The 15,609-nt window shown below is 42.3% G+C and overlaps 1 protein-coding gene across 16 annotated transcripts in view; it reads left to right on the top strand.

The window, feature by feature from the left end:
- The window catches only part of LOC146366235 (ryanodine receptor 3), a 115,714-nt gene that overhangs the window by 48,533 nt on the left and 51,572 nt on the right, over positions 1 to 15,609 (top strand). For 12 of the 16 annotated variants that reach the window (XM_084915106.1, XM_084915109.1, XM_084915096.1 and 9 more), the window contains 17 exons: positions 186 to 402; positions 657 to 761; positions 2,840 to 2,943; positions 3,825 to 3,908; positions 4,225 to 4,384; positions 5,258 to 5,405; positions 5,653 to 5,858; positions 6,057 to 6,231; positions 6,547 to 6,755; positions 6,842 to 7,041; positions 7,147 to 7,213; positions 7,299 to 7,459; positions 7,553 to 7,718; positions 11,015 to 11,101; positions 11,223 to 11,449; positions 13,066 to 13,870; positions 14,234 to 14,434. In XM_084915106.1, coding sequence (XP_084771232.1) covers positions 186 to 402; positions 657 to 761; positions 2,840 to 2,943; positions 3,825 to 3,908; positions 4,225 to 4,384; positions 5,258 to 5,405; positions 5,653 to 5,858; positions 6,057 to 6,231; positions 6,547 to 6,755; positions 6,842 to 7,041; positions 7,147 to 7,213; positions 7,299 to 7,459; positions 7,553 to 7,718; positions 11,015 to 11,101; positions 11,223 to 11,449; positions 13,066 to 13,870; positions 14,234 to 14,434 — 3,322 coding nt within the window. The remainder of the gene's footprint in view (positions 1 to 185; positions 403 to 656; positions 762 to 2,839; positions 2,944 to 3,824; positions 3,909 to 4,224; positions 4,385 to 5,257; positions 5,406 to 5,652; positions 5,859 to 6,056; positions 6,232 to 6,546; positions 6,756 to 6,841; positions 7,042 to 7,146; positions 7,214 to 7,298; positions 7,460 to 7,552; positions 7,719 to 11,014; positions 11,102 to 11,222; positions 11,450 to 13,065; positions 13,871 to 14,233; positions 14,435 to 15,609) is intronic. The other 4 variants (XM_084915098.1, XM_084915107.1, XM_084915103.1 and 1 more) reach the window with 1 other exon arrangement.

The following is a 15,609-nucleotide window of genomic DNA, read 5'->3' as shown; positions in this document are numbered from 1 at the left end:
TTCATTCACAGAACTAAACGTGTCCCCATTGGAGTAGAGCCTGTTTAAGAGAGTTAAGAATAAAAGTAGAGGACTAGTTTTCTTTTCACTAGTCGCTTCTTTTATTAACAGCATTTAATTTTCTTTTAGTGTGCACGTAAAAATTGCAATAAGCCAAGTCACACGAGCAACTTTTCTCTGGTTAGGGTTCGTTTCCTGTTGGGCGGACGGCACGGTGACTTTAAGTTCCTGCCTCCATCAAGCTACGCACCGTGTTATGAGGCTCTGCTGCCAAAAGAGAAGATGAAGGTGGAGCCGGTGAAAGAGTATAAGAGAGATGTGGATGGAGTTCGAGATCTGCTGGGCACCACCCAGTTCATGTCGCAGGCCTCCTTCATCCCCACACCTGTGGAAACCAGCCAGGTAAGCTCACAGGAGGCGTGCAGGATGGTGATCATGAGAAAAACGCCCCCTTTTTCACAAAGGCTGTGATGCAGTGTGACATGTAAAGAATGCAAATCAACTGAAAAAATGCTCATCTTGAATTTGATGCATCTTGTGTATTTGTTTAATTTCCCAAAAGAATTGCATTACTTTGTTTCAACTACTGATTTTTTTGCATTCTATAGTTTGCACAACTTTTTGGAAAATGCTCATTTGCTCACCTGTTCCTTCAGATTGTCATGCCGCCTCATTTGGAGAAGGTTCGGGACAAGCTGGCTGAAAATATCCATGAGCTCTGGGGCATGAATAAGATTGAGCTTGGCTGGTCTTATGGCAAGGTATGGGTTAGATTGTTAATGAGATTGTTATTTAGTTTCTTATGTTGTTCTCCTACAAGTTCATCGCTCGGATCAAAAGATAAAAAGCATACTCCATGCCGTTTTCCATGTTTGTGGAGAAATAAGCACGACAATTACAATTTTTTTCTCGATGAGTGTGACAACTTACCATCACAGAGGCTTGTATGTCATCTTGCTTTCTCTTTTATAATTTGCGGTTCACACCAAAAAGAGGGTAAGTGGAAAAAGAACACTGTCATTGTTCACATTCAGCGCTTTTCCACGCCACTCATTTACATCCTTCATTCACATCCAGTTTGTTTGTAGGTAGCAGAGTCATTGTGTCTGTGTTCTAGTGTCAGTCATGAATTACAAATTGTTGTTTCACCCAAAGGGCAGAACAGGATGTCTTGGCAATTTCATCACCTGAATAAACCCAGACTAAAATTTGCATTTTGTTTTTTGTTTTTCTCCTTTTCAAAGAAAAACTGATGGAGTTTCTAATTCTTTAAATGTTCAGAGGGTCAATCAAAACACATGACATAACCCGCTATGAGCCAGAAACCAATCAAAAGGCCTGTCTATATATTCGGAGCAGATGTTGTATCTTTTCTCCTGCTACTGATAGGAGTCTGAGAATGTGATTGTATGCTATACTTAGATTCGAAGATTAATGTGAAATTGAGATGAGGCTGTGTTAGTCTGTGTTATTCTTGCCTCTGCTGGCTATGTCCAAAAAATTGCCAGATTAACAGCCGATGTTTTCTATTATTAACTGGCATCAAGCCTGATCAAGCATAAAGACCAGAAGCAGTGGGAAACACCTAGTCTGGATCTGTGGGGCAAGTTCAAAAGTATATCTGACTTAGCTTTTGAGCTCTTTTATCGTCGGAGAGCTTATGCATGAGGGTTTTTTAAGCTGAAGTCTCCTGGCTTCACCTGTAGTGATATCAAATTCTCATCTAAACTCCCTAAAAGAACAAATTAGTGTATTCCCCAATACAGTCAGCTGGCTCCTGCAACAGAAGACAAAAACTGTACCTGATTTAAATTCAGTTTGTATTGTTTGTATTGTTTACTCTCTGCTCGGGTCTATTGTAAGTCACAGTTGCACAAGTGGTCAAAAAGAAGGCACGTCCAAATTTAAGTTGGTTATGGTTTCATCTGTTTAACTCCAAATTCTAGCTGATGGCTTTCTGGTTTGTTGTATAGTTACCACAGGATAACGCCAAAGTGACCTGTTTTGCTCTTAAAGGAAGGAAAAACAAGAAACCAGCAACAAGACGCAGCTCTTATGTCTATAATACAACATGAGAATTCTGCGCTAGCTTGTAAGCTTTCACTCTGTCCTCCTCCTCGAAAAATCTTTTATTTAGGACAAAGACAAGTCTGAGATTTGGTAAATAACAATAATAAACTAGTTTTATTGTCAAGGTTTTTGTTTGTTTTTTTACATGTGGAGCGATAGCCAAGTGAGTTGGAGTCAGTTATACATGTGGTAGAGGTCACATAGCAGATAAAATAAACCTGTTTTTGCTATTTAGCAATGGTTGCATGTAAATATGAAAGAGGAGATTTCCCATAGTTCTTGTACTATTCACAAAAGAGCTGGCTGCTATTCATTGGACCCACGGAAACAGCTGCATATCTGTACACAGCCCTGCATGTTTTCTTGGTAAACATCCACCATTGCCATGCCACCTCCTCTGAGCAGCATTGCCAAAGGGATTATTTGGCTTAAAGCGCAGCCTCGAGAGAGACGCATTACGCCTCTCACTCGGTATTCCTGCCATACAGCTCTCTGGCTCTGCCAAGAAAACATGCTCTCTTGTCCCTCTCTCATAACATGTTCACTAGAGTAGTCTAATCACTGCAACTAGTAGCACCCAGGACTTAAACCACATGCCCGCCCCCCTTGTTAGTTCACAGTGACAATGAGTTATGAGGCTGTGTATCTCATATGCATAGATCTAGTAGGACTTGATGTACATATGAATGCAGAGCTGCTGAACAGCAATGATGAGAACGTCAGGAGGTGTTTGATATGTGTGTTTTTTCTCTGACTGTTTTCCTCACAGATAAGGGATGATAATAAGCGGCAGCATCCGTGCCTGGTGGATTTCTCCAAGCTGCCGGAAACGGAAAAAAACTACAATCTGCAGATGTCAACGGAGACTCTGAAGTATGGCGAACATGATGGATTGTTTTTGTGTTCATGGACAACACCTCTGTTATAAAAATTGCCTAAAAAACCATATCTGACATATTATTCTCAGATAATGCATTTTCTTTTTTCGTTGGATTTAAACTATTTATGAGGAATATCACAAGTTTAGCTAACAGTTCACTGATTTCATAGTAAAGCTGAAGCGATGACGTGCTGTAGTTTAGTTGCTGACAATGTTAGCACTGTTAGGACTTCTTAGCTATTCTTTCTCTATTGGAAAAACACACACCAGCTACAAGACCGTGGGCATTTCCATCATTGATTAGATCATTTCCGCAACGCTGGCTCCACGTGTAGGATCACCTGCCTGTGTTGAGATTGTCATGCCCCATTTGATGAATAAATGGAGTATCTATTGCTCTAGACTACCAGTAGTCCTCTCTTCTTTAGAGAGACCAGGCTTTCAATACTTACACAGAAATGTGCAAAATGGAGGGGTAGGGTTAAGGTGAAAAGGAATTGGGTTATAAAGGCCCATCGCAGGTGATTTACATAAATGCTCTTCAAATCGAAAACATAAATGCATGCCGTCATTAATCTTGATCTGCTGCTTTGGGAGACACATCTGGGTGACAGGGACGAGTTCCTGAAAGACATCAAACTCACTTTTACTGTCGCTCCGTCCGATAACAAGGTGTGAAGGAAATTTATCAGATTCACTTGGTGCCCGTTTCGCTGCCGTGGGTATTGCTCGGCCTTTCTTGTGTAACAGATTAGGACACGCATAATTTAACCCATCGTGCTCTGTTTGGACACGTTCAGCAGCCTCTCTGGTTCTTTGCATATACTGTCAAATCAGTTTATTGGTCACTGTGGTTATTTTTTTTCCCCTGCAGGACCCTGCTGGCGTTAGGCTGTCGTATAGTTCACATGAATCCAAATGCTGAGGACTCTCTCAAAAAGATAAAGCTCCCTAAGAAGTAAGTGGGTATGATTATAGCAACGATACGAGCACACGCACTACTCATGATATTGATTGTACATCACACAATTGGACAGTAATGACTAGGCTGCTCTATAGTAAGACAGTAAGAGAAATGAAATGAATCAAAATATTTGGTAACCCAATCACAGATCAACCAAAAATGTCCAGCAGTATAAGAAATAAAGGATATTTATTGTGTTTACTGCCATAGAGATTCCCATCAGGCTGTAAATGTAACTAAACTGGTCCCTGTGGTTTAACTGTATCCATAACTGGGGGAAAAATTCCTTTTTCATTGTTTTTTCCTGTAGCTACATGATGTCCAATGGTTATAAGCCGTCCCCTCTGGACCTGTCCGATATCAAACTGACTCCGGGGCAGGAGCTGCTGGTGGACAAACTGGCAGAGAACGCTCACAATGTGTGGGCCAAGGACCGGATCAAACAGGGATGGACATACGGGATTCAGCAGGTATGCTCAAATCCACCAAAGAATCGACACCTTCGCCAGACGCTGAGGTTTGGTTAGAAGTGAAAGACGAATAACAACCTTAGATCACTGTGAACACATCTAGGAAGACACATGCTTTAATGTTCAAATTTGATTGAAGAGATTTAAAAAATAGCTTCTCAGAGAACAGGTACATTCAAAAGCAGACATTGTTGCTGTAAAGTGCTTATGAGTGCATCCCTATAATCTAAGAGCAGCAGCTTTAAGTTGTCATTTACATTACTCAGCCAGAAAGTACGTAATGTTCCTGGACATCTGGTGCACGTCTATACAATGTGCTGGGAAAAAATGCTCAGATCAAATACAAATACTGCAAAGAAAGAAAAATCAGTTTTCTTAATATGTGGAAGAATACGCTACTTTTGCCTGCTCCCTTATTCACAAGGGGTTGCCACAGTGGGTAGCTCCGCATGTTTGAGTTGGCAAAGCTTTTCCTTTTCCTGACAAAACCCCACTGGGATTTGTGTCTCCTCCCGGGATCAAACCGGGGATCTTTTACTTGTCAGAGAATTGTGTAAACCGAAAGGCTGATTTTGTTCTATTTCAGCTTTGTCTGTTATCTTCTCAGTTTCAGACCAGTCTATAGTTCACTTGTGGATTTGTTAACTAATAAAGTAGTAATATTGGACACATAACCAGCTGTAGAGCTTCAGCTACAGGCTCATCAAACAAACCTGAAATAAATAAAAGAAAAAACTCTAATTTAAATTCACAAATCTGCTTTACAGCTGAATGAAATCCCTTCATTTGCCTTTCAACTGGTGGGACAAATGAATGTTTTTTAAAAAAGGCTTTAAACTTTAACATTTCTCTTGCTGCTTCTCCTCCGTCCAGGATCTTAAAAGTAAGCGTAACCCTCGCCTGGTTCCTTATGCTCTGCTGGATGAACGCACCAAGAAGTCGAACAGGGACAGCCTGCGGGAAGCTATCCGCACTCTGATTGGCTACGGGTACAACATCGAGCCCTCGGACCAGGAAGGCGGTGAGTTTCACCCATGAAAGTGTGCTAATCAAAATGCCCAGAAGTTCAAATTATACAGTGCATAATAAAATGCTCCTTACAAAGAATAAGGATAAAAAATTCTATCCTGATATGGGACTTTGCCTTCCATCCCCTTTCAGTTTAGAGTGAAAGAGAATAGCCATGTGAAATTGCTGCCTTTACCTACAGCCACTGGGTTTTTGCAATTAATATTTCCATTGCTTCTTATTATTCTCCTTTCACCCAGCAGGACAAGTCTCGGAGCGCCTCAGCATTGATAAGATCCGCTTCTTTAGGGTAGAGAGAACGTACGCAGTGAAGACCGGGAAGTGGTACTTCGAATTTGAGGCCGTTACCGGTGGAGACATGAGAGTGGGCTGGGCCAGACCTGGGTGTAAGCCAGATGTGGAGCTTGGCACAGATGAGCTTGCGTTTGTCTTTGATGGATACAGGGTAAGCTGTCAACCAAATCTCAGTTAATCCCGACAGCGTATTGGTGAAGTTCACGTAGATTACTCGAAAAATGACTTTCGCCCTTTATTCTTTCGTATTTAAAAACCTATTTAATTATTTGGTGTTAAGCTAATTTAAAGTAGTTGCTCACATTGTGTGTATACCATATGGTATTCCTTGTGTCTGTACTGTGCATAGGGCCACTGCCTGAACATGGGCAGCCGGCTGTTTGGGCGCTGTTGGCATGCTGGGGATGTGGTGGGCTGCATGATCAACATGGAGGACAAGTCCATGATCTTCACTCTGAACGGGGAGATCCTAATCACCACCAAGGGCTCTGAACTCTGCTTCACGGACTTTGAAACTGAGGATGGTGAGAAAGAGCGTGTATGAATGTGGCTGTGAGGAGTTGTTGAGCACACGTCCTTGCCATCCTGCCCTCATCTTTTAAAGCCTTCACATGTAGAGCAGAAGGCTTTATCCCAGAACAATCATGGTGGTGATATAAGTTAAAATTGAGCGGCTTCCTGTGTGGAAATCAGCCGTATTTGAAGTGCCACTTGTAAATTGCCTTTTGCAAAAGCTGCATTGATGTTCCATCCCTCCTGCCGTGTATTCTTAAAGACTTCATTCTCTCCTCCTTCTTTGCTCCCTCCCTTTGTCTTTATGTCCTTTGTCTGTCCTGCAGGGTTTATTCCAGTGTGTAGCCTCGGTCTGTCACAGGTGGGTCGTATGAATCTCGGGAAGGATGCTAGCACCTTTAAGTACTACACCATGTGCGGCTTGCAGGAGGGATTCGAGCCATTTGCCGTCAACATGAATCGAGAGGTCACGATGTGGTTCAGCAAGCGTCTGCCTACTTTTGTCAATGTGCCGAAGGACCACAACCACATTGCGGTAAGAAAGAAGAAACTGTGAAATTGTTAAAAACGATTGAATTGGCCTAGACGATGAACGCGAAGATTGTCATCCTTTGTTTGCAGGTAACCAGGATCGACGGCACCATCGACAGCCCTCCTTGTCTCAAAGTCACCCACAAGACGTTTGGGACACAGAACAGTAACGCAGACATGGTGTTTTGTCGTCTGAGCATGCCTGTGGAGTTCCACTCCGTCTTCAAGATCAGCCCTGTGGTGGACATGAACGGTGTTCATGAGGAAGAAACCCTTAAAGTTAAACACAGGTGCTGAACTTCCCAAAACTGTGACTTTAAGCTCTTTTGCGAGAAAACCTTGAATCCGACATGTTATCTGCTCACTAATGACTTTTTGAATATGGTTTCTGATAGATATCCACTGAGATCTGTGAGGCACAACGATGAAAGTAGACGAGTGGACTACAGCAGCATCACTACGGTACAGAAGAAACATCTGTTTGCAGCTGCTCAAACTAAATGTGTTTTCATTTTTGGCTAAGTCTCTCTTCTCTGTTTTGTTACAGTACTACCATTCAGTGAGGGTCTTCGCAGGTCAGGACCCTGCCTGTGTGTGGGTTGGATGGGTTACTCCTGACTACCATTACTATAGCAACAACTTCAACCTCAGCAAGAATCGTACAGTGACTGTAACCCTGGGCGATGAACGTGGGCGAGTCCACGAGAGGTGACGCCCTCTGTGTTTATATGTAATAAATGCTGACGATTATTTTTAATTACTAACCTTGTAAAGATTTTTATATATGCTTATTACTGACAGCGTGAAGAGGAGTAACTGCTACATGGTGTGGGGTGGTGATGTCACCAGCACTTCCCACACCTCCGGTCGCAGCAATGTGGATCTGGAGATCGGCTGTCTAATAGATTTGGCCACTGGCCTATTGACATTCACCGTCAATGGCAAAGATATCTCTACCTCCTACCAGGTACAATACACACAGGCTGTGCAAGCAAGAATATAACTATTGCTATATTTCTCTATAATTAAAAGTATCTAGTGTGATGGGTGCAACCCAAAAAAATTATGCTACCGAACTAATAAAAAGTAAATTTACAAAACTGTGCAAAAGTCTTGAACCTCCTCATCAGTTTTTTATATTTTGCTAGGAAAATAAAAATAAGGTGAAAGATTGAATGGAAATACAAAATATGGGGCAAAAACAGAGTTTGTACAATTCTAATGCGCTTGAAAGTCAATATTTGACACAACTGCCTTTGTTTTCCAACACATTTCTAAATAGTCTTCAGGAATATTCCTCCAGGCTTCTTTAGGACATTCAATGATTTTCAGATGTTGGCTCCCCTTTGGTAAATTGTAAATGGAAAGTTATATTGTCTTTGGACTGTGGGAGGAAGCCGGAGTACCCGGAGAGAACCCACGGGGAGAACATGCGAACCCTGGACTTGAACTCAGGACCTTTTTGAAGTGAGGCAACAGTGCTAACCACCGTGCCACTGTACTACAGTTAGTGGGGTTAGGTTGATTGGAAACTCTAAATTGTCCATAGGTATAGATGTGGGAGTGAATGCGAGTGTGAATGGCTGTCTATGTGTTAGCCCGGCGACAGACTGGTGACGTGTCCAGGGTGTACCCTGCCTCTTGCGCTAAGACAGCTGGGATAGACTCCAGCGCCCCTGTGACCCTGAAAAAGGATAAGCAGAAGTGAATGGATGGATGAAGAATTCCCAATCAAACATTCAGAGCTTTTATCTACGCTTTCTATGCCTATTCACGTGCATCGGGGGTAACTTAGTGCATTTAGCAGGAGTCATGGATCGACCGACCTGACCTGCTCTACCGTAGCTTCTTTTTACTCCCAATATGATCCCACTCTGTTTCAAAGTTGTTAAGGTTCGGGGTGGCCAGTCAGTGACCGACGGCATCCCATTGTGTGTTTTTCTATCCAGGTATGCTTTTACTGCTTTGGCTGTGTGTTTGGCATCATTGCGATGCTGAAAAATTAAACCGTTGCCAATCAGATCCTTTCCAGATGCTATTTCATGCTGGATCAAAATCTGACAGCACTTCTCACAGTTCCATCAGTTTTGACAAAATCCACAACACCACTGACTGACATGCAGCTCCAAATCAGACAGAGCTTCTTCTGTGTTTTACAGATGGCTGTAGACACTCACTGTTGTACACTCTCCTTACCTCCTCACTACACATTGACGAAGATTTGGAGAAAAACGTTCTTTCCATAAGACCTGTTCTCACTGATTTATATTCTAGTTCATATGTAATGTGGCATACCTCAACTTTTCTTCTCGTTTTCCTTCCTTAAGAATGAAAAAGGCAATCTTGTGCCTGTCAGACTGTGTTGTTTTTTTGTACATTTTGTATATGGTTTTTTTTTGTAGATTCAAGAAAAAAAATTATATGCTTTTGCAAAAGGCTGCTAGTAAAAATGTCAAAGATACAATTTAATATTCGCTCTTTTTGTCTGTTATGTGAAGACACAACACTTGTTCGTCCCTTGAGTTATGTGCTTGTTATGCTTGAATGATTCATAGGTTGGAGTGAAGTGTTAACTTTAAAAAAACCCAGAGAACTGTGACGCAAAACCAATTGAAAACTTTAAAAGAACATCTGGCTCATTGGAAACAAAACTGTGAATTTGAACATCAATTTCAGGGTCTGCAAGTGCAGCCATAAACAATTCCCATCACTCCCACTTTTGAATCACCCTTTGAATCACCTGAATACCTGCACATCACCATTGTGCCCTGGAAATGCTTCCACGAACGCTACTGTTTGGTCTCTGTTTATCGTAGTTCTCACCATCACTGATGGTCCTTGACAGTGTCATGGCGACAAAAGTTAATATTTGATGATGATAGCAAAATCACAAATATGCAAGTGGTCAGAGCTGGATGCTCAAGGAGAGAACCATGAGGGGAATAGCAGTTAAATTTAATAAATCAGGTCAGTTTATACACTAAGGAGCTTGGAAAGAAAAGCGTCTGGACTTCTTTAAGTTGCTTGAAGACGTTTTACCTCTCATCTGAGAAGCTTCTTCAGTTCTAGGGTCAAATAGTGGAGAGTCCCAGATTTAAGCCCTATGGGAGTGACCCCCAAGAGAGACATGGACCCCCTGTTGATCCTCTACCTAATCATATGAGCCAAGGTGTGAAAATCGGTGTGGGTCACAATCAGCCAAGGTTTTGGGTGAACCCGCTGTGAAACCTAGCCCAACTCTCTCATGTGATTTCCTGGGAAGGGATCTCAAAACTGGATTATAGATGGCAGACAGTTTGTGTCGTAAGCCACTGCATCTGTTCAAAGATGTTCGTTCACAGTGGACATAGATGGCTTCTTTCACTCTGTCCTCGAAAGAGTGACCTTTGCCCTTTAGATGCAGATGGATAGCTGACTCGTCCCGTTGAGGTGGCTCTTCTATGTTGTGCCATATGTTTATGAAGTGGCTGTTTGGTCTCTCCGGTGTAGAGGTCTAAGCGACTTGAGCGAACTGAAGAAGTTTCTGAGAGGTGAAACGTCTTCAAGCAACTTAAAGAAGTCCAGACGCTTTTTCTTTCCAAGCTCCTTAGACTACGATGACCTGGATGATTGAGAACCTTCACAGACATGTCAGTTTGTACAGTTTTATGGCTTTAGTTGTGGATCTTTTTTGGTAACAGCTTGTAAAATGATTTATAAAGGATATCAAGTCTTTTGCGAAGTAGATGCATGCATGCATTAATGTCCTTATTCTTCACTAGCCTAATATTGGCCATGCATATATCCCTGCGTCTCCAGTTTAATCTGATGACCTTGAGAGTAACTTAATTTAAGACTTAATTTAAGACATATTTACTGAACAGAGAAGTGACTGTGCATCTTGTTGAATTGTGGACTTGTTGTTCAGATGTCCTCTCAAAAGTAAATCTCAAATAATCTTTCAGAGGGTGTAATCTTCTTACGTTCTTCCTCACTGAAATTCTTTGAGACTTCACCCAGTGCTGACTCATCGCCGACACTCTTAAATGTTCATGTGTACACACACACACACACACACACACACACACACACACACACACACACACACAAACACACACACACACACACACAGGCAAACTAAACTGCACTAAGTAGCAGAGTTTTCATGATGCATCATTAAGCTGCTTTCCTTAAGTCACACTTTCAAGGTCCTTCTCAAGCTTTTGATATTTACTTCCTGTTTGGACCTTTTGTTTGCTTTCTTTTCACTTTTCTCTGCTCCAGGTGGAACCAAACACCAAGCTTTTCCCCGCTGTGTTTGTGCGACCCACCAGCCCCAGCCTCTTTCAGTTTGAACTGGCTAAAATAAAGGTGCGTGGCTCCTAATTTTACTTTTCCATTACAACAGGCTTACTTTTGTGTCTGCAATACCACAGAAATGAATGCTGTGCTCAGACAGGATTCCCATCAGCTGTCTCTGTGTGCTCTCCAGAACGCCATGCCTCTGTCATCAGCCATCTTCAAGAGTGAGCATAAGAACCCAGTTCCACAGTGTCCGCCCCGACTGGATGTCCAGACCATAAACGCCGTGCTGTGGAGCCGCATGCCCAACAGTTTCCTCAAAGTGGAAACGGCCAGGGTTAATGAGAGGCATGGATGGGTGGTTCAGTGCGTGGAGCCCCTGCAGATGTTGGCAGTGCACATACCTGAAGAGAACAGGTGTGAAACAAGGCTTAGTTCGCTTATAAGCTGGATTTGTTACTTTTTAAAGCACACTAGTCAGTGCACACAGTATCTTAAATGTTTAATTTATACAGGAAGTTTCAAACATTGACCCTTTTTTACCGAGGACCAGAGACAGCATGCAACTGCCTGTTGTAACACAACTTGTGTCCTTTATTCTTAAACAAAAGATGTACTAAATACTGATCTGCTAAGTGCTTTTTGTTTTGTGATCAGAACAAGGCTAACTGTTTTGCCCCATTTCTATTTTCTTAAAGCTAATTTCCTGTTTCATCTAGCTTTATTTTTAGCTTAAAGTAATGACAGTGGTGTTCATATTCTCATTTAACTCTTGATAAAGACAAGCTTCCTGTAACCATCAGCACACATTGCAATAAAGTGACTTAGTCATATTTTATTTTTTGGTAACACAGTAATTTTTTTTTTAATCTCAACAGTCACTCAGGATTTTCTGCTTTCCTCAGTTTTATGTCGCTGTGTATTAAAATGTCCTCGGCTATAAGCTGTTAGACAGACAAAACAGGTTTGAAGTCGCTAAATCATCACGCTGATTTTTTTTAACTGTTTGTGACAAGTGTATTAAGCAACCGGAAGGATTAAGGGACGGGGAGTTTCAAGTTATTATCACCTTCCATTCTGACGTATAACTGTTAAGATTCTGGCCACTGAACCTTTTAAATTTAAGAGCAAGACGTGAGTTTAGAGTGCAGTGCCATTAGCTATGACTAGCAAACTTGCTTAGTAACCTACATCGCATAAACACACGATTCTTAGTTAATGGTAAGCAACAAACCACCAATAACATAACTAATAAATTACTGTAATTTTACCACACAGTTATCCATATTTTCTGTCAGACGGAAAAGGCACCAACAACTCAAAAATGGATGAGTGACTCAGATTAGCTAGCGTGAAGCCTAGCGGCTAGCGGGCAGCCACCTGGGAGTGAAAGCAGCCATGCTCCTCACAGTTAGTGTGAAGGGGGATAAATTAGCTGTAGAGGGAAAAATCATTCTAACCCTCAGCTGTGAAAGCCTCACCCAGCCGGGCAAGTAGGCAGCCAAGTTTGTGAACACAATAACTAGAGAATGAGGCGATGTAGGGTTTTCAAATTGATACCATAACAATAATACCATATCTGTTAGAAATGTCAGGCAAATTTGAATCTCAGTCACCTTGAAGGTCAAGTTTTCTGAAAATCTTGTGATGCGATAACTAAAGATGTAAGTCACCTTGGATTTTCACATTGATAGTATTTTTTTATACCAGGTTGTAAACCTTCCATGGTAAAGTTGGACACTTTAAGACTGGGTTTTATTGAGAGTCACTCACTTATGGAGACATATTTAATGACCATTTCCAGTCCAACTGCACTGAACTGGCTTTACTTTTTAGCTCTAGAGGATGCTGCTTGAGAATTTCACATTGGATGCTGTCAGATGTAAAAAGCAACTTACTGGGTTGAAAAAATCCACAAGATAGAAAAATATGAGTTTTTAAAGTTTCTCCCTGACCACAAAGTAGACTAGATCACAAAATTCGTGTTATGAACCATCATGAATTCTGCTAATTCTTGCTCTTTTTAATGAAAGGTGCGTTGACGTCATGGAGCTCTCGGAGCAGGAGGACATGAAGAAGTTCCACTATCACACCTTGAAACTGTACTGTGCCCTCTGCGCTCTGGGAAACACTCGTGTGGCCCACGCCCTTTGCAGCCACCTGGACCAATCACAGCTCTTGTACACCATCGACAATCAGTACCTGTCTGGCATGTTACGCGAGGGCTTCTACAATGTTCTGATTAGCACCCACCTGGAGACAGCCAAAGAGGCACGACTCATGATGAAAGATGAGTTCGTCATTCCTGTCACGGCCGAGACACGCTCCATTCGTCTCTTTTCTGATGCTTCTAAAAAGCACCTCCCGCCCGGGGTGGGGCTTAGCACCTCCCTGAAACCACGCCTAAACTTTACCCCACCGTGCTTCATCAGCACCAAACGGGAGCATCTGTACAGTCCCCAAATCCCACTGGATGCACTGAAGGAGAAAGCGATTTCGATGTTGACAGAGGCTGTTCAAAGCGGAGGGCACCACATCCGAGATCCTGTCGGAGGATGCGTGGAGCACCAGTTTGTTCCAATCCTGAAGCTCATTAGCACCTTGCTGACGATGGGTGTTTTAGGAAGCGAGGACGTTCGTAAGATTTTACTGCTCATTGACCCGAACGTCTTCAAAGAGGCAAGAGAGGAGGGAGCCACGGGGGCCACAGACAAAGAGGGACTAACAGGGGCAGAGGAAAAGGCGGTGGAAGCTGGAGAAGAGGAGGCAATCAAAGAGGCTCAACAGCCAATGGAAGGACTGCTGGAGAAGAGGCTGCCAGAGCCGGTTAAACGTCAGGTGATCGTGAAAACACACACAATTGTATACACAACAGACAAATAAAAATGACCAAAACATGTGAAATCAATGCACACTGTAATCTTAAAGTGACAATCCACAGCTACGAACTAACCACACAGCTGTCCTCTCAAATGCTCCGTAACTGCTCTAACGTAATAGGCCCATTCAGAGATCAGCCAAACATGAAATAGCTCCGTCTCGTATCGAACAAATGATCTCACGAGTAAATATCTCTCTTTAAGAAGTGGGATAATGTGAAGCCATAAGGCGTTTCGATATGTTTCTGTCATTCTTGATAACTAACACCTGCTTTGTCACAACAGTGATGGAAGAGTACCTGTTTGTGTGCCTCCTCTCCAGATGTGCGAGCTGCTTCACTATTTCTGTGACTGCGAACTGAAGCACCGTATCGAGGCCATTGTGTCCTTTTCTGACAGCTTCGTGTCCAAGCTGCAGTACAACCAGAAGTTCCGCTACAATGAGCTGATGCTGGCCCTCAATATGTCTGCTGCTGTTACAGCAAAGAAGACCAAAGAGTTCAGATCACCACCTCAAGAACAGGTGAGAAGAAGCACGCCGGGTCTAAGCCAGCGGATCCCAAAGTAGGAAGTAAAATGCAGCATTTCGATCACTGACTGGCCTGTTCCAGTTTAGATGATTATCTTTTACAGCCATTCTGCTGTAGATTTACTGCTGTGTTTGGGATTGTTATCCTGCTGTATGACAAAAATTTGTACAAGCTTTAGCTGTTGGAGAGACGGCCTCACATTTGACTTTCAAATACTTCAGTACAGAGTTCATAGACTTTTTCCAGCTACACAATTTCTGTAGCTGCAAAACAAAAGCCAAATCATCTCCCTCCACCGCCATGCTTGACAAGTGGTAAGAGCTGTTATGTGCTGATATGCTGTGTTTCATTTGGCACTGTGCAATATGGCCAAACATCTCAATGATACACAGGGAATAGAAATCACAAAAGTATTCTCCTGATTTGTTCTTTGTAGAGAGAAAAGGCTTTCTTCTGCCAGCTCTTCCAAACAAGCCTTACTTGTTCAGTCTTTTTGTATTTATAGTGTCATGAAATTGAACATTTACCACAAGGCCTTCTGTGAGCATTGCACATCTGAAATTGGGCTCAATTTTCTTGGATGTCTTGAATGTTTGCTACTACTGAATAATCTTAATCACTGCAGAGTGATTGACTTCAAACTGTTTGGAAATAGCCTCATGGCTATTGGCTATTGCTTCAGACTAGTAAACATCTGCCTACTGATGATCAATGAGTTGAGTGTGTTTGATTAACAGCACCTAGCTGCCACTAACCCTCCTAATCCCAAAGGAAACAATAAGGGTGTATTTAATTTTTCACATTTCACCTTCATTTGTGTCGTATTGTTTTTGTTCAGTTGAGACTGTGTTTACCAAATTTTAAAACCCGACACTCGCCAGATTATTCCATTTTTACGTAAAGCATTAAAAAAGAGGTGATGTATTGCGCTTCTCCACCACAGCACCACTTTTCATCTGTGCCAGGGCTCCCTCGTGACAGCTTTACCCCGGCAGTTGTGTACCTCTGCTAATGGATTTCTGACAGTGCGCATATCTCCCGAGTGATCGTAGTGACGCTCGTGTGACGCAAGTGTGCAAAATAGCTGCAGAGGGTAAATGGCAGTAATTGTGCATCATTTAGAGAAAGAATAAAAAAAGAATACGTGACTCTGTAATAACTCAGTATA

Source organism: Perissodus microlepis, chromosome 19, assembly GCF_051167445.1.
Source record: "Perissodus microlepis isolate ML-2025 ecotype Zambia chromosome 19, ASM5116744v1, whole genome shotgun sequence".
NCBI lineage: Eukaryota > Metazoa > Chordata > Actinopteri > Cichliformes > Cichlidae > Perissodus > Perissodus microlepis.
Note: the sequence above shows the minus strand (reverse complement) of the source record. Positions and strands in the feature narration are given on the sequence as shown.